Source organism: Bufo gargarizans, chromosome 6 (genome assembly GCF_014858855.1).
Source record: "Bufo gargarizans isolate SCDJY-AF-19 chromosome 6, ASM1485885v1, whole genome shotgun sequence".
Classification (NCBI taxonomy): Eukaryota; Metazoa; Chordata; class Amphibia; order Anura; family Bufonidae; genus Bufo; species Bufo gargarizans.
In genome coordinates, this window is record NC_058085.1 from 362,427,380 (window position 1) to 362,455,159 (window position 27,780).

General features: G+C 45.7%; 2 protein-coding genes across 2 annotated transcripts; one reads left to right on the forward strand and one right to left on the reverse strand.

The window, feature by feature from the left end:
- Positions 1-9,312: 9,312 nt before the first annotated feature.
- On the forward strand, positions 9,313-18,737 carry GNB3 (G protein subunit beta 3). Its single transcript, XM_044297017.1, has 9 exons — positions 9,313-9,376; positions 10,055-10,093; positions 10,176-10,282; positions 11,029-11,092; positions 12,812-12,974; positions 13,441-13,507; positions 14,118-14,319; positions 14,398-14,614; positions 18,121-18,737. The coding sequence occupies exons 1-9, from the start codon at positions 9,320-9,322 to the stop codon at positions 18,225-18,227; spliced, it is 1,023 nt and encodes a 340-aa protein (XP_044152952.1). The 5' UTR covers positions 9,313-9,319; the 3' UTR covers positions 18,228-18,737.
- A 2,366-nt stretch (positions 18,738-21,103) lies between these two features.
- Positions 21,104-26,668, reverse strand: CDCA3 (cell division cycle associated 3). The gene is made up of 6 exons (XM_044297018.1): positions 26,499-26,668; positions 24,815-24,962; positions 24,610-24,739; positions 23,951-24,199; positions 23,749-23,867; positions 21,104-21,363 (listed from the first exon to the last, which is right to left on the reverse strand). The coding sequence occupies exons 2-6, from the start codon at positions 24,935-24,937 to the stop codon at positions 21,247-21,249; spliced, it is 738 nt and encodes a 245-aa protein (XP_044152953.1). The 5' UTR covers positions 24,938-24,962; positions 26,499-26,668; the 3' UTR covers positions 21,104-21,246.
- Positions 26,669-27,780: the final 1,112 nt, after the last annotated feature.

Here is a 27,780-nt window from a genome sequence, read left to right on the forward strand (position 1 = left end):
ACCTTGCTCAGGGGCCCACCTTGCTCAGGGGCCCACCGGGGATTTCCCCTGTACCCCTGTCTACTATACAGAGAGAAAAATGCAATTCTATTATATATAATAAACAGAACGCTACAACCCCCAACATGACTACACCACTGGACATGACTATATCACAATTCTATTATACTCTATAAATAAAACACTATAACCCCCAACATGACCTGATTACTAGAGATGGCCATAATACAATTATTTTCTATGCTCTACATGCGCACTACACCCCCCAGAATGTCTTGACCACTGGACATGACCATAATACAATTCTATTATACTTTATACATAGAACACTACAACCCCTATCATGACCGACAACTAGACAAAACCATCATACAATTCTATTAGGCTAGGTCTAAACGACGACATTTGTCGCGCGACAGATATGGCACAACTACACCAATGTCGCGCACCAATTTTTTTAATGGCAGTCTATGGTGCCGCACTGCAACATGCTGCAACGCGACAGTTGCAGAAAAATCCATCTCAAATGGATTTTCTGCGACTGTTGCGTCGCAGTCACAGCATGTTGCAGTGCGACACCATAGACTGCCATTATAAAAATTGTCGCACGACATTAGTGCAACAAAATGTCGTGCGACAAATGTCATCGTGTAGACCTAGCTTTATACTCTCTACATAGAACACTACAACCCCCAACACGTCTGACCACTAGACAATACCATCATACAATTCCTATTATATTCTATACATAGAATACTACAACCCCCAACATTACTAGACCAACAGACATGACATGATACAGTTTTATTATACTGCATAGATAGAACGCTACAACCCCTGACCACTGAACATGACCATAATACAGTTCTATTATATTCTATACATAGAACACTACAACTCCCAACATGTCTTGATCACTGGACATGACCATAATACAGTTCTATTATATTCTATACCTAGAACATTACAACTCCCAACATGTCCTGACCAGCGGACATAATCATACTACAATTTTATTATACTCTATACATAGAACACTACAACCCCCAATCATGTCCTGACCAGTGGACATGACATAATACAGTTCTATTAAATTCTATACATAGAACACTACAACCCCCGATATGTCCTGACCACTGGGCACAACCATACTACAATTCTATTATATTCTATACATAGAACACTACAACCCCCAACATGACCTAACCACTGGACATGACCATATTACAATTCTAATATGTTCTATACATTGAACACTACAACCCCCAACATGACCTAACCACTGGACATGACCATATTACAATTCTAATATGTTCTATACATTGAACACTACAACTCCCAACATGTCCTGACCACTGGACATGACCATACTACTACAATTCTATTATAGTCTATGCATAGAACACTACAACTCCCAACATGTCCTGACCAGTGGACATGACACAATATTATTGCACGGCTGAACCTATTTGGGCCTCCACGAGCTGTCCCCTGATTGGCAGTTTATCCCATTCATACGCAGAGCCCACTATGTGATTCTTGTACGGCGCTGTGCAGTATGTTGGCGCTATACACATGGTGGCAGTCAGTACAGTCCTGCTTATGTATAAGGCTACTTTCACACTAGCGTTATTGCGGATCCGTCATGGATCTGCAAAAACGCTTCTGTTACAATAATACAGCCGCATGCATCCGTCATGAACGGATCCGGTTGTATTATGTCTTCTATAGCCATGATGAATCCGTCTTGAACACCATTGAAAGTCAATGAGGGACGGATCCGTTTTCTATTGTGCCAGATTGTGTCTGTGAAAATGGATCCGTCCCCATTGATTTACATTGTGTGTCAGGACGGATCCGTTTGGCTCCGCTTCGTCAGGCGGACAGCAAAAAGCTGCAGGCAGCGCCTCCAGAGCGGAATGGTGACTGAACGGAGGCAAACTGATGCATTAGGGCAAAACTGATCTGTTTTGGACCGCTTCTGAGAGCCCCTGACGGATCTCACAAACGGAAAGCCAAAACGCCAGTGTGAAAGTAGCCTAACCAAGTCATGCAAAACCTGGACGTTCCCGGCATCTGTCATTTTCCTATGCGTTGGTCGTGGGGATTATTCCCGCACCCAGTGCCTCTGATTTGCATGTATGGAGTGTCATGGCGGAGCTGTTTACTTGCCGCCTGTTTCTAGACAGCACCATGTATTTGTATACTTTATACTTATCGTGTAGGTTATTAGTGCGCCTAGACAACGTCAGTGTAGTACAATGGATGGGCTAGTGATGTCAGCCATATAAAGTCCGGGACAATATGCGTAAATATTAACGCCACTCGTGTTGATAGAGCTCCATAGGCAAACACAAGCTAAAGAGCAAATATTTGCAGGCGATCCCTGCACTCCAGAGCTTACAGTCTAATGGAAAATAGCGACACCCTCCAACAGGACTGCCCTTATGGGTAAGAGCTGCGGTGAGCACTATATATACAGTATAGACCTTATTACAAACACTTAAAGGATTATTCCACTTTTAGAAAAAACTTTACGGTTTTCATCTGTACATTTTTCTGAGCCACTTTGTAAATACTTTGCTTTAATGAAATTGCACAGGTTTTGCGCTATTTTGTTTTTTTTTCTTCACTTATAAAGAGCTACTTCTAATTTTCTGCTGGTAGCCACTAAAAACAGACACCCGTTTAACTCCACCCCTTGTGTCTGTCATGTGACGTAACACTTCAAGCTGTCTGTCATGTGACGTAACACTTCAAGCTGTCTGTCATGTGACGTAACACTTCAAGCTGTATAACTGGTATATATGAGATCCCAGAATTCTGAATTTAGCTTTGGACCTGAACATGTGATAAGAAAAGTGAGGAAAGTAAAGGAGTGACATCAGTTTTCTTTTATGGAGAAGTGATCTCTGCATCCTAAAAACACTAATCGAGGCGTTGCGATATCCCCGATCCCCTTAAGCGCCCTGGATCCAGTCGGCTGATCCCGACCGGCCAATCAGCTGAGAGGAATCCACTGATTTGCATATATTGTGTGGATCCTTTCAACTCCTCCCTTCTGGAAAAGCCAGGTGACAACCCATTAGGGCCTCTATTTCTGTCCTGCAGAGGTTGTCACTCAGTTTTCCTGAAGCGGCAGATCATGGTGCACTCCCCCCTACTCCATCCTTTATTGCTCACGCCTAGGAACATGAAGGCAACTCAGGTGTCGCCCTCTTTATAATAAACGCAATGGGGAGATTTATCAAAACTGGCGTAATAAAAAACTGCCTTAATTGTCCATAGCAACCAATCAGATTCCACCTTTCATTTTCCAAAGAAGCTCTGAAAAATGAAAGGTGGAATCTGATTAGTTGCTATGGGCAACAGTTTTGATAAAACACTCCCCATTAGGTTCACAAATAGGGCAGATTTTTGAGTTGCCTTCAGTGCCCATAGCGACCAATCGGAGCGTAGCTTTCATTTCTTATAGTGCTGTTGAAAAAATGAAAGCTGTGCTTTGATTGGTTGCTCCGGGCAACAGAGACCGTTTTTCCTTTAGCCATTGGCTCGACACACAAAATGGCCTCCACTGGATGTCAGTGAAGCACCAAATAACTAGCAGTGCCTTTAAATAACTAGCAGTACCTTCAGCCATGTACTTTCAAATACCCCCATTTTATAGGTACAGATGTATACGATTGTATATATATGTCCAATAGATCCCTATACTGTGCCCTCTAGATTATATCTCCACTTATGGCTGGCGCTGCAAAACGACTTTGGCCATGACGTGCGTCACATGACTAAAGACCGCAGTGCTTTTTTTCAAAAATTGTGCCCATTATTGCCCCTCAGCTCAGTTAAAGTGAATGGTGCTGCACCGCAATACCACACGCGACCCCTGGGCAGTTGTGGCGCTGTTTTTGGAAGAAAGCGGCCATGTTTATCCAGTCCTGGAGGGGGAACATGGATCAATACTGGTGTAAAAGGAAAAATGGCTTTGTTGCCCATGACAACCAATCAGATTCCACCTTTCATTTTCCAAAGGAGTTTTGAGAAATGCAAGGTGAAATCTGATTGGTTGCTATGGACAAATAAGCCAGGTTTGATAAATCTCCCCCATAGTGACTATATGAAAACCAAGTACAACCCATCAAAATAAGAAGTGACACACAAAATTTTGGTTGGTGCCAGGCAGGACTCCCTCACCGTTCAGGGTGCCAGTCCTGCCCTTCTACAAATATCAACTTTCTATCCACTTCCTGTACCACCTTCTCCATCTTGTCCCCTATGCCCAAATGTACACCTAAATTTTTTTTCAAATATATAGCTGTACCCCTAGATATCCGTACTGAGGCCTTGTTACAGATGTAGCAGTGGGTCACGTGTAGCAGTGCTGAGTTTGTCATGGCTATCTCATCTCTGTGATTTTTCACTGCACTGCATAGCATTAAGTGTCGAATTGGGCTCTGCTACATCTCTCTCTGCCCCCGATAATCCTAGGCATCCCTACTGAGGCAGTATTAGAGTTGCAGTAGAGGGTCTCGTGTAGCAGTGCTGAGTTTGTCATGGCGATCTCATCTCTGAGATTTTACACAGGACTGCATAGCATTAAGTGACAATTCGGGCTCTGCTACATCACTCTCTGCCCCCGATACTCCTGGTGCCCTCTTCCCCGGCGGCAGATTAGTCTTTGTCTCACTGTTACGTGACGTCTGGCATCGGACACACATCTTCCCATCACACCAGTCCCTGCATTTGCAGCTTTAGGAAATTGCGGAATTCGTTTATCTGCTTAAAGAGGCAGAGAGGCCGCCATCTGTCAGGTCTTGAGAGTGAGCGGCGCAGCGAAAGTTTATACGGCAGCAGACATTGGAGAAACATCAGGTTTAAAAAAAAAAAAAAGCTGCAACTAAATGGCAAAAAGCAGCGGCGACACGAAAAATCTGTGGCAGAGACAGAAGCGAAAAATGAAAACAGCAGTGATTGACAGGAAGGGGATTTGGCAATTAATGCGGGATTTAGGCAGTTATCCGGGAGCGACTGATGCCCTCTGGACGGCCATTTCCAGGAAAAAAAATTTAAGAGAAAATTAAGAGGCTCAGAAACAAAAGACTAGAGAGGCGAGCGCAGGGCAGGTCTGGCAGCGACCCGCAGGCTATCATGGGGGGTGGTAACATGTCTGCACTGGGTATTTTTGGACAATCCACAGTATAAAACAGAATTTTTTGTAATCTTGTGGGTACCAAGTAGATTTTAAAGGGCGCGTATACATTTGCAAGGACTTTGCATTGCTCCAGCACATCAAAAATAATAGAGGAAGCAACTTTGCAAAAAGTTTCCCTAAAAAAATATAAAAAAATCCTATTGTTTGTGTGTACACAGCGATCAAATAATAGTGTAAAAGGGTATTATAGTTTTGCTCCAATGCATCTGCAATAATGGATATTTTGATCTATCGTATTTATGTATAGGCACTGAAAACCTATGTATCTCCATGGTAACAGACTACAAAAACCCTATGTGTAGTCTGATCCTGCTGCCATGTCTTGCTCCACTTCCTATCATTCCTGCCCTTGATAACCTACATATAGTGGAAGAGGGAAAGTTGAAAGTTACTTATCCTGTACTGATCCTCAGTTACATCCTGTATTATACTCCAGAGCTGCACTCACTATTCTGCTGGTGCAGTCACTGTGTACATACATTACATTACTTATCCTGTACTGATCCTCAGTTACATCCTGTATTATACTCCAGAGCTGCACTCACTATTCTGCTGGTGCAGTCACTGTGTACATGCATTACTTATCCTGTACTGATCCTGAGTTACATCCTGTATTATACTCTAGAGCTGCACTCACTATTCTGCTGGTGCAGTCACTGTGTACATGCATTACTTATCCTGTACTGATCCTGAGTAACATCCTGTATTATACTCTAGAGCTGCACTCACTATTCTGCTGGTGCAGTCACTGTGTACATACATTACATTACTTATCCTGTACTGCTCCTGAGTTGCATCCTATATTATACTCCAGAGCTGCACTCATTATTCTGCTGGTGCAGTCATGGTGTACATACATTACTTATCCTGAACTGCTCCTGAGTTACATCCTGTATTATACTCCAGAGCTGCACTCGCTATTCTGCTGGTGCAGTCACTGTGTACATACATTACATTACTTATCCTGTACTGCTCCTGAGTTGCATCCTGTATTATAGTCCAGAGCTGCACTCACAATTCTTCAGAGGCCATCTACTTGTTCAGTGTCTGTACAGAGCTTGCTTTGTAGGCTTCCATCTTGTGCAGTGTAGCCATAGACTGGAAGCCCCAAATATTTAGTTTTTCTTTGATGCCATTTTTTTTAGGCAAGGGACAAATAATCCCTGTGGCCAAAGCAGCTGTATACTGTGAGGGCTCCAGCAAGCAGCTCCCCACATCTCAGCGTCCTCCACCCATGTGGGACATTCATGACCACCTGATCATTATAGACACAGCGCCATCGATACAGTTGTGGCAGTGCCTGGTACTGCATCTTACGGCAGCACACTTACATAAAACTGGATCGGGCAAAGCCACAGGGAAGAGGAGTGTGATGTGTTGTGGTGGGGTAAACATGTAGGGGGCGTAGTGCACCCCACTGGTCAAATATTGGGGATCCCTCACCGATGCTGGAGGCCCCCTTTAACACGGGTTTGATGGGGTAAAGGCAGTAACGCTTCTCTCCCCCATCCGCCTCTAATGGGCTGTAAATCCTACCGCAAACAAGGGAAGGACTCAGTTCATGCCACGCCGTTCCAGTCACTCAGCTCTGCTCCGGTTGAGATCATTTGGCCACGTTTTTAGTTGCTCTGCTTTTTCTCACGTCATCCAGGTTTTTTTTCCTGTGATATTTTGTTGCACTGCCTATGTATCGGGCAAAAGCATTTTTTATGATTTTTAATCGACTGCTTGCAAAATTGCCTATCTTTAATGTGAGAAGTATTGGAGCGATAGAAAAAATGGTTGTTAAAGTGCATGCCCCTTCTAGGGTCGTTCCGCTGGGGCGTCGCTAAATGAGAGCTGCAGTTTTGTAACAGTGTTACTTTGCACCTGCTTTGAAGCACGGCCATATTCATGGAGATGGGTGGCACGGCAGGTGGTCCTTATGCAGGAGAAATGCCAGAAGGATGTTGGCCTCTTCTTTTCTGGATCTGCTGGGGTCCTAGAGGGAAGACCCTCACCGATCATAATGATATGACATACCCTAGTCTATATATTGCCAAATGAAGGGGCTTATCAGTTTCCACCCCCTTATGGGACGGAGGGGTGATGTGACCCACCCCCTTAGAAAAGTGCAAGTTCATGCCCCCAGGGACAGGGCCAACCTGGCCTTTCTTTCACCAGGGGCCCCACAGAAGCCACATGTTGGACGATACATAAGTCCTAGTTTAGACTGGAACGTACCTTGTGCCATCTGTCTCTGCTGGAGCCGAAAATGTCTCCTGTGACCAAATTAAATGGGTAAATTAGGCAAATCCATGGGGTTTTAAAGTGCACAATTTGCATAGTACTAATGGCGTCACCTGTCACTGCGTGTTACTGCACTTGTTTTTACTGAGATGAAAGCAGGGACGGACCGGAGTGCTTAGTCCATGAATCAACCTGCCATAGACACAAAGGTGACCCAGACACCCACCGATCACACAATGATGACCGAGGATAGGTCATCGACATATATTCCTGCAAAATCCATGTTCAAGAGGAATCAAAAACCACCCAAATATCTATAGAGACGGCCATAAAGGGGCAAATTTCCAGATTCTGATGATCGAAGAAGATAATGTCTTCATCATCAGGTTTCATAGGTGTTACGACCGATATGATTCATCCTCCGCTGTGTTAATTAAGTTAATGGGTGAACCTACAGAAATTAGAGGTGCCACTGAATCGTTGCCCACCATGTTCTTTTGTAATGGTAGCTTCAACCAAATGGTGGGTACAACAATGCTCATTGTGAGGCATGAATCCCCTGCCAATGGTTGTCTGCCACATCTAGGTATTTAGTACATGTTCCCAACCAGGTCCTCATAAGGGGTCCACAAGATCCTTAATGAGTGAAGTGTTGGACTTGCCCATGGGATGACTTTTAGGTACCAAAACCACTGGTCACCAGGGGTTAAGGCACTAAACCACTTACCACCAAGGACTAGGGAACTAAACCAATGGGGTGCAAAATGACTGGCAACCAGTATCTAAGGATTTAAACCACTTACCACCAGGGACTAGGGAACTAAATAATGTACACCAGGGACTAAGGCACTAAACCAATGGGGTAGAAAATCACTGGACACTAGGAACTAAGGCACTAAACCACTTAACACCAGGGACTAGGGAACTAAACCTACACTAGGAACGGGGCACTGGGTTTACAAACTACTGGACACCAGGGCTAGGACACCAAACTACTAAACACCATGGACTAGGGCACTAAACCACTAGACACCAGGGACTTGTCCACTAAACCACTGAACACTAGGGGCTAGGGAACTAAACCACTGGACATTATGTACTAGGGCACTAAACCACTGGACCCTAGGGACTAGGGAACTAAAACAATAGACACCAGGAACAGCACGCTTGGGTAACAAAAGACTTTAAAAAACAGGGACTAGGGAACTAAATCATTGTGCACCAGAGACTAGGCAGTTAAACAAACAGATATTATGAACAGGGCACTGGGTTTACAACCCACTGGACACCAGGGACTAGGGCACTAAACCACAAGACACCTAGGATTAGAGCACTGGACACCAAGGACTTGACCACTAAACCACTGGACATTAGTGACTAGGGCACTAAACCCCTGGACACCAGGGACTTGTGCACTAAACCACTGGACACCAAGGACTAGGGAACTAAAATACCAGACCACTGGGATTAGGGCACTAAACCATTGAACATCAGAGACTAAAGCAAATACAATCTCTGGGTCCATACTGGAGGAATTGGTAGAGCAATGAGCATTCTGCTAGGCAGCCATAAGCACCTGGAGTGCACGGTGCCATATCTTGTTCTTACCAGGGTCAGGATCAGTCTAGTCCACCAGTCATCCTCCAGGAAGGTTCCCAAATGCTTTTGTTTACCTGAAAACAGGTGGAGCAAGTCACAGAAAAAAAACAGTTGTCACTCACAAAATCAGGAAATGAATTTTACAAAAATGATTCCATCTTCTCTGTGATTTTTGGAAAGGTCAAGCATCCACAAATATTATCATGTCTGTGTTATCTACCTGATCAGAGATGGACCTACTCATTCTTCTTCACGCTTTGTCTCTACACAGTTCTCAAGATGGGGGAGCTCGAGGAGTTACGTCAAGAGGCAGAGGCTCTGAAGAAGCAGATTGCGGTAAATCACTGGACTTGTGCCATCCTAGATCTCCATTTGGTTTAACAATTAGATATAGGTTCTTCCTGAGTCCCCCATATATTTGGTTCAGCTGAGCGTGCATGTGTTTTCATTGGGGAGAGGGGAATGGGCTACTGGGGTGACTTATCTCCTGCAGGAACACAGGACCAGGTATGCCATAATCCAGCACCCCTGGCCCTGGTCCTTCTTTCCTATGGCAGTCAGCTGATCCTTCAAGACATCTTACATGGGTTTTGTTTTGGCTTCTTCTGGATCAACACATAAACAAGTTACATTGAGGTTGAGATTAGACTTGTTTTTAAAGATACTATGTAACTCTTCCTGTGAGAACCAATTTATTCTCCATTAATACTGGTCAGTGACCCCTTCCAAAACGTTACATGTTCAACATGGTTCCAGCCTTGTCTTCTTTGCCATATTTGGAAGGTTTGAAGGAAACCTTCAGTAGGAAGACATTTCTGCTAGCTAGAGTATTCATTATTTGGCTGATGGAAATTTTTGGCCAACTGTATAAGGTCTGAACCCACAAACCGATGTCCAGGGACACAAGTCTCCGGTAGCAGAATTTGTAGAGCGTCTTCCAGCTTGTAGTATCTGGGGAGCTTCTTCCATCAGTAAGATGTCCGAAGATAATAGATCTTCATTATTTACTTTCAGGACGCCAGAAAACAATGTGCAGACACAACCTTAGAACAGGTGAGTAGCTTTCTTCCGGAGATCCATTTCTGTTGAGTTCGCCAAGTAAAAAGTGTTGACCGCTCACAACTTCTGTCTTCAGATCACATCTGGGATGGAGGTGGTTGGACGCATACAGCTGCGCACCAGAAGAACGCTGCGTGGTCACTTGGCCAAAATCTACGCAATGCACTGGTCGACTGACTCAAGGTACTTACTATGTAAATAACTGTATTATGGTCATGTCCAGTGATCGGGTCAGGTTGGGAGTTGTAGTGATCTATATATAGAGTCTAATAGACTTGTATTATGGTTGTGTCCAGTGGTCAGTCATGTTGGGAGTTGTAATGTTGTATCTATAGAGTATAATAGAATAGTAGTCAGTCATGTTGGGTGGTGTAGTCCTCTATGTATAGAGTGTAACAGAATTGTATTATGGTTTTGCCCAGTAGTCGGTCATGTTGGGGGTTGTCATGTTCAATGTTTACAATATAATAGAATTGTATTATGGTCATGTTGGGAGTTGTAGTGTTCTATGTATACATTATAATAGAATTGTATTAAGGTCTTTTCTAGTAGTGGGGGTTGTAGTGTTGTATGTATAGAGTATAATAGAATGTTTTATGGTCTTGTTCAATGGTCAGGTCATGTTGAGGGTTGTAGTGCTCTATGTATACAGTATAATAGAGTTGAATTATTGTCATGTCCCGTGGTCAGGTCATGTTGGGGGTTGTTGTGTGTTATGTATAGAGTATAATGGAATTGTATTATGGTCATGTCCAGGTCATGTTGGGGGTTGTAGTGTTCTATGTATACAGAATAATAGAATTGTATTGTGGTCATGTCCAGTGGTCGGTGATATTGGGAGGTGCAGTATATTTTACATAGACAGTATAATCTAATTGTATCAGGGTTCTCCTATATATACTATAGACATGGTGTATTATGTCATACAGGCTCCTGGTCAGCGCCTCTCAAGATGGAAAACTTATCGTTTGGGACACATACACAACAAACAAGGTGAACTTTTACAATCTTCTACAATTACATATGCTTTGTACTTTCCGGTCTAATCAGGAGGACTGAGACCCCCATCTCCCATGCACATATGTCCTTTTAACTGCATGTAAACTGAGATCAGGGCAGACATAAAAATAGATATATCAAAGAAGTGAGAAAATAATACGGCAGAGATCCTCCAAGGAGGAGAAACGGTTGGGGATAATTATTTGATTAATCGGGGTCCCAGACTCCCACCGATCACAAGTATGGAGGTCCCAGGAAAGAATGTCAAGCAGGCATTCGTATAGAAACACAAGTCCCCCATTCTCAGGATTGGGGGGGTTCTAGAGCACGCATCCCTACCGGTCAGATACTTATCTCTTACCTGTGGATAGGTCATACTAATATACGGTACTATTGGGGATTCATCACCTCCCTATGCCAGTTTCTGGGGTAAATGATGATAAATGTGCTGGGGCCCACATTGCCCTGCCCACTCCATGATCCTTTTCAGAAACTGGCGAGGGCAGCATAAAAAATTGCAATGGCATTCAAAATTTCACAAAACTCGGTTTTGGCAACTTTATAGCGCCAGTTTGGTTTGGGAGGAAGGACATTTTTCCCCTTTGTGTTTAATATCATCCCTATTCAAAAATAAAATAAAAAACAACTGCTTGCTTTTAGTGAATAGGAATATTTTGACCACATTCAGAGGCAGTATACCTGTACAACTGCATCCACTTCTCAGCAGGACTAGCTATGTCTAGGATTACTGCCTCTGAATGGAAATGCAAGTGTTCTCATTCACTGACAGCAAAGACAAGTCTTAAAAAAGGTGAGAAATTGAATAGTAAAGTTTATTAGTAAGTTGTGCAATTGTTCTTCTGTTCTTGCTAGAATGCTTGATACAAAAAAAAAACAAAAAAAAAAAAACAAGAGGTTAAAGGGGTTCTCCGGGAATTAAGAAAATGAAAATACTTAAATATTACTTTATTATAAACACATTCCTAAATACCTTTCATTAGTTATAATGGTTTGTTTTGTCTGGGGAGCAATCATTAGGAGAAATAAAATGGCCGTCGTCCTATTAGTACACACAAAACCTGTCCTAATCACACAGCAGGACACTGAGCTCTCTACTCTGCTTGTCAGGGATTATGATTCTGAATTCAGATGATAAGATCTTCAGCTGCATCTCTGTAGGAATGGAGTCCATGAGGAGACATGAAGGACAGAGAGGAGGTGGGGGTAATGAGCAACAGCTCCTGTATGCAGTCTCCATTACCGCAGTCTGTCCTGTCCATCCTCTCTGTATTTGATGTCTCCTCTCCATTCCTACATAGATTCAGCTGAAGATTTTATCAGCTGTATTCGGGATCATAATCCCTGACAAGTAGAGAGGAGGATGAGGCAGCTCCTTAGCTCAGTGTTGTGAAGTCCTGTGTGATTAGGACAGGTTCTATGTGTACTAATAGGACGGTGGCCATTAAATTTCTCCTAATGATTGCTCCTCAGACAAAACAAGCCATAATAACTAATGAAAGGCATTAAGGAATATATTTATAATAAAGTAATATTTAAGTATTTCCATTTTCTTAATTCCCAGAGAACCTCTTTAACAAAATTTCTGTACATTCTCACCTTGTTTTTATAATTTGAGACATGTAACCTGCCCAACCCTCCTGTTTCATTATATTAATGCATCAACTCCACATCATGGCTTCCATATTCTTCTAGGTTCATGCTATCCCCCTGCGATCCTCCTGGGTGATGACCTGCTCCTATGCACCCTCTGGTAACTTTGTTGCATGCGGTGGTTTGGACAACATGTGCTCCATCTACAATTTAAAGACACGGGAGGGAAACGTCCGGGTCAGCAGGGAGCTGGCCGCTCACACAGGTCAGTTTTTCTCCGTTATGCCGCCATTGATAATCTATCTTTAGGTCTGATCAAGGTCTGATCAATAGGGGACTGACTATCAATATTCTGCAGATCCGTGGGGATCAGACCCCCAATATTGTTGTTTTTCCAAAAGAGAGTGCATCAATATTTCAGTCCCAGAAACAGGGTCAGACGGGGATTCCTTGCGCCCACCAGAGGAGATTATTTTTGGGGCCCAATCCCTATATCAATAAAGTCTCTAGTGGCAATTTATTGTCTGCAAGTGTTTTTTTCTCCTGGATCTTTGGGGCCCACTATGGTATCAGAGCCTGGTCCCACCGGAGGATCCTCTGGTAGACTGGTGGGCAAGTCCGACACTGCCCAGAAAGCCCCATTAAAGGGGTAATGGACAGAGAGGGGATATCGGGGTTAACTGTCGTCACACCTAATTTTTTTCATCTTGGTGGATTTTTTCTATCTTCAGGTTATCTTTCCTGCTGCAGATTCTTGGATGATAACCAGATTGTAACCAGCTCAGGAGACACCACCTGGTAAGTGCGCAGATCTGTGCAAGTTCAGTATTTGGCTGGGTACCATTATTAGAGGGGTCTTCACTTTGGACAATCTTTACTTATTAGAAGGGTCCCCCGACAATAAGCTGATCACAAAGTGTCCCTCTGCTGAGACCCTCAGCGATCAGTTACTGGAAACCTGACAGGAAGTGTTCCGTTTCCCACAGCGCCACCACAGGGAAAATGAAGCATTACACCATGCCCAATCATATCACTGGGTTGTCTGTGTGATGGAGGACAGGACAGGTCCTCCAGAGTGAGTGAAGCACTGTAGTCACTCTCAGACCTAACGTTTACATTAGTGCCTCAATAACAACAGCCCCATGCCCTTATAATAGCGAGAGACACTGTGCCTGCTTTAAAGAGCAAGTCATGAAAGCCATAGTGGTCCCATAATAGTGACAACCCCAATGTCCCCAAAACAGTGATAACCTTGGTACCTCCATAACTATCACAGCTTTAGTTCCATAATTTCAAATCCAGCCATGAGGCTCCCAATGTAGAATGTGAACCAGTGCCCCCCTAACAGGGACGTCCACACTTTGAGGCCTCAGTATTGAATATCTCAACCTCCTTATTTGTCCTCCAGTGCTTTGTGGGATATCGAAACCGGGCAGCAGAAGACGGTGTTCGTGGGCCACACAGGAGACTGCATGAGCCTGGCCGTGTCTCCCGACTTTAACCTCTTCGTTTCCGGGGCTTGTGACGCCACCGCCAAGCTGTGGGACGTGCGGGAGGGCGAGTGCAGACAGACGTTTACAGGGCACGAGTCAGACATCAATGCCATCTGTGTGAGTATGGGAGAGGACAGAAGAATTGGGAGGGTCATGTAAAAATGAAACAGTGGTCTAACCCCATCCTCCACACAGTTCTTCCCTAGTGGTCAGGCCATCTGCACAGGCTCCGATGATGCCACATGCCGCTTGTTTGACCTGCGTGCTGACCAGGAGCTCAGCGTCTACTCTCAGGACAGCATCATCTGTGGCATCACCTCAGTGGCGTTCTCCCGCAGTGGACGCCTCCTCCTGGCAGGCTACGACGACTTCAACTGCAACATATGGGATTCCCTAAAATGTGAAAGAGTTGGTGAGTCGTCTCTTAACCCCATCATATCTTTTTCAGTCCCTTGGTTCCTAATAGTAGTCTAGAACTTCCAATGGTCTAGTATGCATCTATACACAGTAAATGCACGATAGCCAGCGGTAATGGACCACCTGGTGCCGGACCATTGGTTTCCTATAACTACTGTCTTAGGATGGCTATTGTCCTGATAATTTGGCATCACATGGGCCATAGATAGGAAGGTGGTCCATGGACACAGATGGACAGTGAGACAGCTGCCCACCATTGACCAACCAGCATCTTGTCAGGTTGGTTTCCTCTGAAATAGGTGGAACTCGGTAGCTGCTGATCTTCCTTGCTGCCATTAAACTAACATGGCCAAGCTAAGTGAGTTCACCCTACTTAGGGCTCATGCACAAGAACTTAATTTTTGTTAATTTTTTTTTGTGGCCCGTATGCGGAACCATTCACTTCAATGGGGCCGCAAAAAACGGAAATGACTCCATGTGCATTCCGTATCCGTATGTCCGAATGTCCATTCCACAAAAAATCGGAACAGGTCCTGTTATTGTCCACATTACAGACAAAGATAGGACTGTTCTATTATGGGACGGACATTCCAGTCTGCAAAATGTGGAATGCACACGACCGGTATCCGTGTTTTGCATATTTACTCCCATACAAGTGAATAGAGCATGCTGGGAGTGCTGGAGATTGCTGACACCTTAACTATAGTCCATGGTCGCCATTAAAGAGTATTTCTACTTCCTGTAGTGTTTACTTGAGCCTCCTAATTAAACAATTTAATATGTTTCGAGCCTTAAAGGGGTTGTTCCTTGACCAATACATCCTGTATCCTGTCGTCAATAACCCTTCGGCACACCACCTGTTGTAAAAGTATAACTCCCAGCATGCATACTTGCTGTCCTGTTCTCAGAAACCTCATAAAAGTGAAAGGAGCATGCTGGGGCTTGTAGTTTTACAACAGCTGGAGTGCGGGAGGCTGCTGACTCTTGCCCTATCCACAGGCTATCTGCGGAAGTCCCATAGAGATAAATAAGGCGGCAGCATGCATGCCACACTATTCAAACAGGGGGACATGGGGCACCCGTTCTCGTGATTGGGTGGTACCCCACCAGCTGGACCCCGGCTGATCAGATACTTATCCTCTATGTGGTAAGTATTTGTCATGAGACAACCCCTTTAATAACCACATAAGTCATAAGACAACCCAAGATGGCGGCCTCCCGTGGGTATTCAGTCAATGTCACAGTCATTCCCAGGGTCGACCTTCAGGTGCCCATACACATTAGGAAAGTCGGCTAAACTTGTGAATTCTGGAGGCCCCCGAAGGCAGAGGTCTCTGTAATGAAGGCTGGGGCATACTGGATTTCAACATACCCAATCCCACAGGTGATGAGCCGCTGACAGAGGTGTCTGGCAGCCGAGTATGCATGTACTGTGTATAGAAAATAAGGAATAATAATTGTTTGCCAACTGAGCATTCAGTCGACTGCTACTGAGGGTGTACGGGCCCTTTAATTTGGACGGTGCCCTGTGATGTAAATTCTAATAATACCTCCATAGTGCCCAAATAACACGCCAAAAGGGGTATTAGGAACCCTATGGGTTAAGGGTTGGTTGCCATTAACAACCAGTAAGAGATCAACTTTCATTTCTGAAGAGCTCTGGGAGGATGGTTGCTATGGCAACAAGGACACACTTCCTGTCAGCCATTTTTGACACTTGTGTATTTTTCTTGGTCTCTTGTGGTCAATGGGAAAAGCCAAAGCCTCAGATTATCTCATAAACGGGTTTAGCAGCTTCTAATCTACCGTCTCAGGTTCATTGGTGACTGCTGATGGTTTTTTCTTCTTAAGACACTGCCATTACCTCAGGAGACGGCAGCAAGATGTCGTCGCACCCATTCTGTTCAGCTGTCCCTCAAGGCTCGTTTACACTGGTGATGTAATTACCCGGTGTGAATGCAGGAGAGGTGTGGTAGCGCCCCCATACTGTGGGCTCATATATAGGTTTTTTGAGGCATTTTTGCAGCGATTTTAGTCAAAAAAATGCCACCTCCAGAAATGCATGGAAGTCTATGGGAAATATTAAACACAGGAGAAACCGGTATTTTTCACCAAGTTTTGCATCCGCTTCAGAAAACACATATGTAATGTGTGTTGGCATTTTTTTATGCATTTTTTTTAACAATGCTTTTTTCCCCCAATAATACTCTACAATGGAAGTGACCACACCACAGGGGGTACATTCTTTACTCTATAAGTGCGGATTCGCATTGGCGTTATTGAATTCCGTTATAGGTTCTGTTATAACTGAATATAACGGAATTCGAGGATGGAATGGAAAACGGAAGCCTTTAAGAGGCATTCCATTTTGCTCCATCCTAATACATATTTAAGGGGGCACATGACGGTTCCGTTTGTCTGACTGAAAAATAGTCCCGTTGACAGGAACCGTTATTTGTCCCCATAGACGTGTATTAGGACGGCGCAAAACGGAATGCCTCTTAAAGGCTTCCGTTTTGCATCCCTTCCTAGAATTCAATTATATTCTGTTATAAAGGAACCTATAACGGAATTCAATAACGCCAATGCGAACCCACCCTAAGAATGCTAAGCATGCAAAAAACACCTTAAAAAAAAACACATCAGCTACCATATGAAATACACTTGTGCGCAAAAAATGCCATTGACAAAACTGTGTGTGAAGGATCCCTAAAACTTTTCCATACTTAAAGGGGGTGTCCAGTTTCAGGATGAAACCAGATAACATTCTGAATCAACCTACAATAATGAATGGTTAAGTACTTACCTGCCAAATCCCACGCTACCACTCCGGTTCTCTTTTTTTTTTTTTACCGGCTGCAGCAGTGACGTCATGTAAACAACATGTGACCACTGCAGCCGATCACTGGCCTCTCTGGGTACACCACTGAGGCCAGTGATTGGCTGCAGCAGCCATGTGTTATCGGCGTTACGTCACTGCTAAATAGTCGGGCCAGGAGAACCAGTGCTGTATGGCAGGATCGGCAGGTAAGTACTTAGCGGCTTATTATTGCAGGTTGATCCAGAGGGTTAAACAGTTTAATTCGGAAACTGGACAACCCCTTTAAGGTGTTGCTGGATGAATGCGAGTTCAGGCGTCAAAACATAATGGGGGAGATTTATCAAACCGGTGTAAAATAGAACTGGCTTAGTTGCCCATGGCAACCAATCAGATTCCAGCTTAAATTTCTCACAGCTCCTTTAGAAAATGTAAGTAGGAATCTGACCGGTTGCTATGGGCAACAAAACCAGTTTTCCTTCACATCAATTTTGATAAATCTCCCCCAGTGTGTACAGGGGCCCTCGTGAGAGTCATTGCTAGGCAATAATATCACTCCGCATCTGACATGAAGGTCTGTGACCCAGCTTTCCCAGAAGCAGAAATAAAATAAAGAAATGCCATTTATAATTGAAAGAATCCTATTGGTCAATTCCTATAATTAATTTTTTGTAATCTGACAGGTGTGCTATCTGGGCACGACAACCGCGTCAGCTGCCTCGGCGTCACCGCGGATGGGATGGCGGTCGCTACAGGATCGTGGGATAGTTTCCTCAAAATCTGGAACTGAATTTTTGCAAGATACTTCATGCAGCAGAGACAGGGGCTCCTAAACTCACCTCCTTCAACCCTCTATTTATCAGTTTCCTTGAATATACCAAAATTAGCATCTTATCCCCCAAGTGCAGAGCTGCACCAGCACCCCCCCCCCCCCCCCCCCTCTCCCGATGCCAGGCACCTGCTTGGATTTGCTATGCGACTCTTACACAACACTGCCACCCAGTGGCTGCTGTACACACTGCATCCAGAGCACTGCTCCTCAAGGCAGCTGATCCCTGGAACCAAACCCTACCCCACACCCCTCCCCCCACAGCAGCTGTTACCCCCCCAAATAAATCCGTCTTGATCAGACCCTTCCACCACCCCCATACCCACTTTTGTTCTCAACTCCTGCTGCAAACAATGTTGACATCTGTGTGCACATCTAATTTATTTTACTGACGCCTCCCCCTTTTCTGTCACTTTTTTCAAACAGGTTTGTGTTTTATAGAAAGAGGAAAATAAAATCTATTTTAGGTCATGGCAGCCAAAGATTTTTGGCATCTTTCAGACTGGTCCGTTATGTTACTGGTTTTATTAAATGGGTATTCCTATCTGGGATGATAGACTATAAAGGCAGGGCAGAAATCCTAGGAGCTGCCACACATTCTGCAGCAAAGATACGTGTGAATGACTAGTTATATTCCTGTACATAGGAGCAGTATTATAGTAGTTATATTCTTGTACATAGGAGCAGTATTACAGTAGTTATATTCTTGTACATAGGAGGCAGTATTATAGCAGTTATATTCTTGTACATAGGAGGCAGTATTATAGTAGATATATTCTTGTACATAGGAGGCAGTATTATAGTAGTTATATTCTTGTACATAGGAGCAGTATTATAGTAGTTATATTCTTGTACATAGGAGGCAGTATTATAGTAGTTATATTCTTGTACATAGGGGCAGTATTACAGTAGTTATATTCTTGTACATAGGAGCAGTATTATAGTAGTTATATTCTTGTACATAGGAGCAGTATTATAGTAGTCATATTCTTGTACATAGGAGCAGTATTATATTCATGTACATAGGAGGCAGTATTATAGTAGTTATATTCCTGCACATAGGAGCAGTATTATAGTAGTTATATTCTTGTACATAGGAGCAGTATTATAGTAGTTATATTCATGTACATAGGAGGCAGTATTATAGCAGTTATATTCATGTACAGAGGAAGCAGTATTATAGTAGTTATATTCTTGTATATACAGTGAAGAACAAGTATTTGAACATCCTGCGATTTTGCAAGTTCTCCCACTTAGAAATCATGGAGGGGTCTGAAATTCACATTGTAGGTGCATTCCCACTCAGAGACAGAATAAATAAAAAAATACATTTAGGAAATCACATTGTATGATTTTTAAAATAACTTATTCGTCTTGCACTGCTGAAACATAAGTATTTGAACTAGAATTCTGGCTCTCAAAGACCTGTTACTGCGCCTTTAAAAAGTCCACCTCTACTCCACTCATTAATCTAACTTAGTAGCACCTGTCTGAGCTCTTTACAGACCCCTGTCCTGCCCACAGTCAGTCAGATGCCAACTACTACCATGGGCAAGACCAAAGAGCTGTCAAAAGACACCAGAGACAAAATTGTGGACCTCCACAAGGCTGGAAAGGGCTACGGGGCAATTGCCAAGCAGCTTGGTGAAAATAGATCAACTGTTGGAGCAATTGTTAGAAAATGGAAGAGGCTAAAGACGACTGTAAGTCTCCCTCAGACTGGGGCTCCAGGCAAGATCTCACCTCGTGGGGTATCACTGATAAGAAAGGTGAGGAATCAGCCCAGAACTTCAAGAGAGGAGCTGGTCAGTGACATGGAGAGCTGGGACCACAGTTTCAAAGGTCACTGTCGGTAGAACACTACGCCGTCATGGTTTCAAATCATGCATTGCACGGAAGGTTCCCCGGCTCAAGTCATCACATGTCCAGGCCCGTCTAAAGTTTGCCAATGACCATCTGGATGATCCAGAGGAGGTCGGGGAGAAAGTCATGTGGTCAGAGGAGACCAAAGTAGAACTTTTTGGTCTAAACTTCACTTGTCATGCTTTGAGGAAAAAGAAGGATGAGTTGCATCCCAAGAACACCATCCCTACTGTGAAGCAGCATGGAGGGGGGGGGGGGGGGGGGAGGAGGGTGCTAAACATCATGCTTTGGGGGCATTATCTGCTAAGGGGCCATTTATTGTGAGATTGAGCAACAACCTCCTTCCCTCAGTCAGAGCATTGAAGATGGGTCGTGGCTGGGTCTTCCAACATGACGACGACCCGAAGCACACAGCCAGGATAACCAAGGAGTGGCTCCGTAAGAAGTATATCAAGGTTCTGGAGTGGCCTAGCCAGTCTCCAGACCTGAATCCAATAGAACATCTTTGGAGGGAGCTGAAACTCAGCGACAGCCCCGAAACCTGACAGATCTAGAGGAGATCTGTGTGGAGGAGTCGGCCAAAACCCCTGCTGCCGTGTGTGCAAACCTGGTCAAGAACTGCAGGAAACGTCTGACCTCTGCAATTACAAAGGCTTCTGGGCCAAATATTGACACGGATTGTCTCAGGTGCTCAAATACTTATGTTCAGCCGTGCAAGACAAATACATTCTTTGCAAATTATACTACTACTTTTTTAGCGATGCGGACCCCATTCAAGTGAATTGGTCTGCGATCCGCATGCGGCTGCCCCGGCGATCTGTGCCCATGCATTGCGGAGCCCTAACGCCCGTGTGCATGTAGCCTTAATGTACCCTTTACAACCATATAAAGAGGTAAAAGACGTTTCTTGGGACGTTATCGGTCCAGAGCAGAACGTTTCCCCTCCGATGCTTTGAATATATGGCTCCTCCACCTCATTAATAAAAATCACATTTATTCTGGTCCAACATTTAAAGTCACAGACAGAGAATAAGAAATATTTACACAAGTAGAGTACGCGGAGCGGAGTATACGGCAAGTACAGAGCTATACCGCCATGGGCTATGATGAGGGCGGCTCAGCTTTCGCCCTGAGTGTACTGTGCGTTCTCCTTGTTGTGGGACATTTCCCAGTGAGAGATCTTCAGGGTCCTCAGAGACGAGGGCTGTTCAGACTGGAAGGGGATCTTCTTTACCTACAAAGAGGAGAAAAACATTGTCCTAAATGCCGAGTAGGAGAAGCAGAGGGACACCAAGCATGGTGCAGACCTCCATCTACCCAATACTAAGGCTTATCCCAATTTTAAGAGAAGGCATTTAAATACCTTTTCCGATAGAAAATCTGAACGCACACTGGCAAAACTCTGCAGCTTCTCCAACGAATTGCCAGTTTGAAGAGGGCGCGCCCCGACCATTGTCACACCCAAAATAGTCTGTCACATTTAACATTTTTAAAGAATTTGTGGTGACATTTTTAATATCTATATTTAAACAAAACTCATAACATCCTGCAGTTCTCGCACTGGCCACGGATACCGGCCGTGTGCGTTCCGCAATTTGCGGACCGCACATGGCCAGCACTATATAGAGAATGCCTAAGAAGAATAGGACACGCGCCAACCTTTTTTGCGGGGCCACAGAACGGAACAATGGATGTGGACAGCACACCGTGTGCTGTCCACATCTTTTGCGGCCCCATTGAAATGAATGGGTCCGCACCCTTGCCGCAAATTTGCAGAAGGGATGCGGATCCATTTATACGGTCATGTGAATGCACCCTAATCCTGTCTGTAATCCTCTGTGTACAGGATCCACCATTCACAATAGACGATGGTCACATCTCATCTCTTCTTTCCTTGTACAATGACCGAAGACAATGAGGTCCCCTCCAGTCCATTGCGTCCATGGGGCTGCCGTAAAGCAATTTTCTTGGGGTACTTTTACACTTGCGGCAGAGGATTCTGGCATGTAGTTTCCGTCGCCGGAACTGCCTGCCGGATCCGGCAATCTGGACGAAAAACTGATCCGGCATTTTATTTTTTTTCACATATTTAATAGTCTGTGCATGCGGATGGAAAGAACGGATCCGTTTTGCCAGAACACTTGGGGCCAGATCCAGTATTAATGCATTTCAATGGAAATTAATCCGGCATTCTGGCAAGTGTTCAGGATTTTTGGCCGGAGAGAAAAAGGCAGCGTGCTGCGGTACTTTCTCCGGCCAAAAAAAACGTAAGAGGGACTGAACTGATGCATCCTGAACGGAATGTTCTCCATTCAGAATGCATTAGGATAAAACTCTTTAAACTTTGCCGGTATTGAGCCCCTGTGACGGAACTCAACGGAAAAGAAAAAACGCTAGTGTGAAAGTGCCCTTAAGGGCTCATGCACACGACTGTTGTTGACTTGTGGATCTGTAAAACACGGATACCGGCCATGTGCATTCCCGCATTTTGTGGAATGGAATGGCCGGCCCCTAAAAGAACAGTCCTATCCTCGTACATAATGTGGACAATAGGACATTTTTTTGTGGAATGGACATACGGACATGGAATACACAGTCATTTCCGTTTTATTGCAGCCCCATTGAAGTGAATGGTTCCACATACAGGCTGTCAAGAACAAAACTGACAAAGTTACTGTGCACAAGCCCTAATGCTTGCTAAATGCTGTTAAGTGCGGTTCAGGCAAGATGGCCGCCCCCATAAATCATGTTAAGAAAACAGCACAAAAATTTTTTAATTTGAAATCAGAAAATAAAAACATATTACAAAAAAGGATGTCTGTTACTACCTGGTTTTAGGATAGTTTCACACTAGCAGTAAGAGACTCCGTCAGGTGAACAGCCTGTCAGATCTGTGCTGCCGCTAGTACCGCTCTGGCCCCATTGACTATAATGGGGGCGGGCGGAGTTTCGGCAGCAACACTGCAGCGCATGACGAGAGGAGGCCGGAATAAAGTCTGACATGTTGTACTTTTATTCTGGCCGCCTCTCGTTACGCGCCTCCGTGTTGCTGCCATAACTCCGCCCTGCCCCCATTATAGTCAATGGGGCGGGAGCGGTAGTCCAGGGGCACGCGTGCACTAGCGGCAGCACAGATCCGACAGAACAGCCTGCCGGAGTCCCTTACCGCTAGTGTGAAACTGGCAAAAAAATTTTTTTTATAATTCTGGTGTAATAGTTCTTTAAGCCATGTTCTTATCAGTCTTATAAGTGTTTAGCTATAAGAAATGCTTATGGAGGGATGGGACTGAAGCGATTCTGCGAACACTGATTTATTAACCCCTGTATTTTAAAAAAGGCTGAATGCTCTTAAGATTGAAAACAGATTATTTTTTTGACCCAAAATGGGTAAAATGTAATCATAAAATATTGTGTGGGGGGGGGGGGGGGGGGACACACACAACCACAATCACCCCGAACATGTCCATGGCCTTTCAGTGTAAGCTTCTATGGAGAGGCTTATGCTCTAGTCATCTGGCCCAGCTACAGGGCAGCAATGAGTAAGCCAGTACCCCCTTTCTGCCAGTGGCGGGGTGTCCCAGCAATCAAATATTTTGCTCATCTGCCGTCATAGCCTTACCTGTCTGTTCTGCATAGCTGTGCTCGGGGAGTTGTCGTCCTGCAGGACTTTCAGTGGAGATCGGCCATAGGTCGTGGAGACCAAGGCTTTCCTGGGTCGCTGGCGAACATTCTTGGTACCTAAAAAAGAGAAGACATGAGTGAGGTCTACACAATGCCAGTGTACAAGACCGATGTCCAAGGTCAAGCTTTGCTGGCGTCACCTGGAGATTTGCCCCTTGGTTTCTGCTGCGGCTGCACAGTGGTTGGGGGCGGCTCCGCTGGAGATGCAACAGGAGAGATGACCGTTTCTTCTGCCACCACCTTGACTTCTTCCTCAGCAGGTGGAGGGAGGGCGTCAGTCACAGGGGGGTCTTCTGGAGCTTCTTTATTGGCTTCAGGGCTGCCCTCAATCCCAGAATCCTCCGAGACAAACACCTCGCTGAGCTGCTTAGCCAGAAGGTTCAAGGAAGCTGGAAAAGTAAGACAATTAGAGGGCTAATCGAGGCTTACCCTATATAGGTCTCAAAATAGCGGTCCTTGAGTCATTCAAGGTCTGAGGTCATCAACTGCATCTCCCAGTTAGCAGTCATTTAATACAATCACTGTTGCCCTTGGATGATGACATCACTTGACCACTCAACCGGGTTAATTCCTTCTACCCGTGGCCATATTTAGGGCAGAAAAGGGCCCACAGGAGGTTGGTGAGGGGCCTTCATTTATCATCCGCAACTTGCTAATGATCTCTCCGTTTCCATTTACAAGTTCTCTTCTTGCCGTCTGTAAATGGAGTCCTTCACACAGCTGGAATCCGTTGCAATGTATTGGTGCAGGCGAGAGACAGCCAGATCAGAGAAGAGATTTCTAGCCGTGCAGCACTCACCTTGTAAAGAAGGACGCAGCGGGGTGCGTGTAATGCCTTGCGTGGGGGAGCGCGGGTCGTTTATGACGGAGGGCTCGGCCATTTCTTCCTCTTGTGCAGCTACATGAGACCTTCTCGGAGACTCCGCGACCTGCAGAGAGCACACAGGGAGGGGTTCAGACAGATGTCAGCGTGAACACAGGGCACAGACGCTCACCGCACCAACCTCTATAGGCGTCCTGGGGATCCCCACTGAAGGGGAGCGGGGGTCAATCACATGGGACAGGTGGCGGTTTTGTAGAGGGCGAGATGGAGTCACCTGCTGCAGCCTGGAATCTGTCGCTCCCATCTTACCACAAACGGGAATCAGTGATCTGAGGGGAGAGGATCTTTACTTAGCAGAGTACAACTCCCAATTTCCAGCAACTACACATTCCTCATATCCACCTTCACTGCGCAGGACACATCTCTTGAAGGCACACCTACCCTACCCCCCCCCCCAGAACAGGCAGCGCGCCACAGCGTCCATACAAGTGAATGGAGAGAGCCAGGGACATGCGCAGAGCGAGGGTCTGGTTTACCCCTGGGGATAGGCGAGGCTCCCCACATCCATCGAGCACTCCTGGCACGTTCTGTGCCTATGGACGGAGCTGGGGGAGGCATTAATCTTCTACTCACCCCCCACTCTGCCGAATTGCTCCGCTCCTCATGCTGCAGCCGCCAATCACTGTCCTCAGCCATCTAATGCCGAGGACATCAATTGGCTGCAGCAGTGACATTCTCTACACCGACAACGGGGCTCCGTTCTCGATATAGGTGCAGGGACCCGCACCTATCACACAATGGGGCATGACCTAGACATATGCTGCCATTGTCTGTGATGAGACAACCCCTTTAAAAGGGATTCCGCACTTTGTTTAAACTGATGATCATCTGCATCTGATCGGCGGGGGTCCAACACCCAGGACCCCTGCCGACCAGCTGTTCAAGAAGGCATCGGCGCTCCAGCAGCACCGCGACTTTCTCACTGTTTACCGCCGGCCCAGTGACATCACGACTAGTATCAACTAGCCTGGGCGGGGCTAAGCGCTGTTCACTCAAACAGCTGATTGGCAGGGGTCCCAGGTGTCAGACCCCCACCGATCAGATGCGGATGATCTATCCAGAGGATAGATCATCAGTTTAAACAAAGTGCAGAACCCCTTTAACAAAACATATGGCAAGGGGATGTCCACACAGGATAACCCCTTTAAAAGGGGTTGTTCATCTTCTTGGGGTCTGGCCAGACCCGTGGAGGGGAGTGTACTTACCTGCTCCCCGCTGCTGGGTCCTGGTTCCTTTGCTCCCCTGTTATAGCACTCGGATCCCCCACCACCACCCCTTACATCACGTGACCAACCGCTGTAACACAAGAGGAGCAGGTCACCACTGAAGCCAGTCAATGGCTGCAGCGGCATCAAACCAGATGTTGACAGCGGGGGAACCAAAGTGCTACATCAAGGGAGACAGGACGCAGCTCAGCATGCTTCCCTCTGGGAGGTCCGGCCACAAGACCCCCAGAACATGAACAACGTACTTTCCCTCTAGAAAGCTTTACAGCACATCATTTGTGTGATCAGTGGAGATCTGACCCCGAGAGCAGCGGCGCCTGGCTTCCATACCACCCACTGACTGTAATAGAGGGAGCCATAGATGAAGACAACCCCCAACCAGGGGAAGGGAGAGCAGACACCCCGGTTCTCAGGTTTGGGGGGGCACTGCAGTCACATCTCCACCCATCAGACAAATGATGCATCATAACAGACCGAAATGGAAAAATCCTTTACATACATTTAATTCATTTACATACAGCAGCCCCCTCCCTGAGATTTCTACCATAGAGCGCGTCTCGCTATAAGCCGTGTACACACCGCGGTCACAGTGCAGCCTTCCCGTCCCAGCAGCGTCCAGTGATAGCAGCCTTCCCGGCACCGTGCAGCGTCCAGTGATAGCAGCCTTCCCGTCCCGGCACCGTGCAGCCTCCAGTGATAGCAGCCTTCCCGTCCCGGCACCGTGCAGCAGCCACAACACCTACTGAGCGAACTTCCTAGCTGCAACATTCAAACTGTGCGCCGCAGCCAATCAGAAGCGCCGCCAGCGCTAGTTGGCTTTGAAGTGTCCCGCCCCTTTACTTCCACCAATAACAATCAACCAGCTATTTTTTCACAAGACCTTCTTACTACAGGTCAGTGATTGGCTACTTTAGATGTCGTGTTTAGCAGATCTGACACATGATTGGTCAAAGTCAGAGACCGCTTCCCTCTACCTTTTGTTGGCGTCTCTAGTAGAGCGCTTTGACCCCCCCTATGGTAGCCATTTTGGCAGAGATCAAAATTAGGCAACTGTGAGGCGATAGTCAACAAAATGGCTACTGTTATGCGGACGGTAATGTAGAAGGCTTCTTTTCTGACTAGAACTGTTGGGAGCGGTCAGGCGCTGAGTTGTTTACTGAGTAAAGGGATGAGTGAGTCCTGTGGAATGTAAAACAGAAGCCATACTACTAACCATAGAGCCTGGAATAAAAACATCTAAAGAGAATGGGGCAGATTTATGAAACTATCTTTGTTGCCCAGATTAAAGGGGTTGTCTCACTTCATCAAATGGCATGTATCATGTAGAGAAAGTTAAAGGGGTTGTCCAGCCCTGTAATGTCCCCCCTAATGCCTGGGCACCTCATACTTACTCCGCTTCCCAGCATCTGCGTTGCTACTGATGTCTGCATGGCCGCAGCTGCATGTTCCCATCGTGTGGATCAAAACATACGGGGAAGGGGGTCAGGGGGTTCAGAGCTGAACCCGGACATCCCTCCATTTTCACCCAGGCATCCCCCCTGACGTGAGCATCGGAGCAGTTCATGCTCTGATGCTCTCCTTTGCCCTGTGCTAAATTGCGCAGGGCAAAGGCATTTCCAAGAGTTCCGGTGACGAATCGGGCTCTCCATGGGGCTGCCAGTAAGCCCGGTGACGTCACCGGCAGTGATGGGCGGGCTTTAGCGCTGCCCTAGCCAGTAAAACGGCTAGGGCAGCGCTAAAGCTCACCCATCAGAGCCGGTGACGTCACCGAACACATTATGTTATGATAAACAAAAGAGCCCGTGCCCTGCGCGATCTAGCGCAGGGCAAGGGAGCGCATCGGAGCATGAGATGCTCCAAT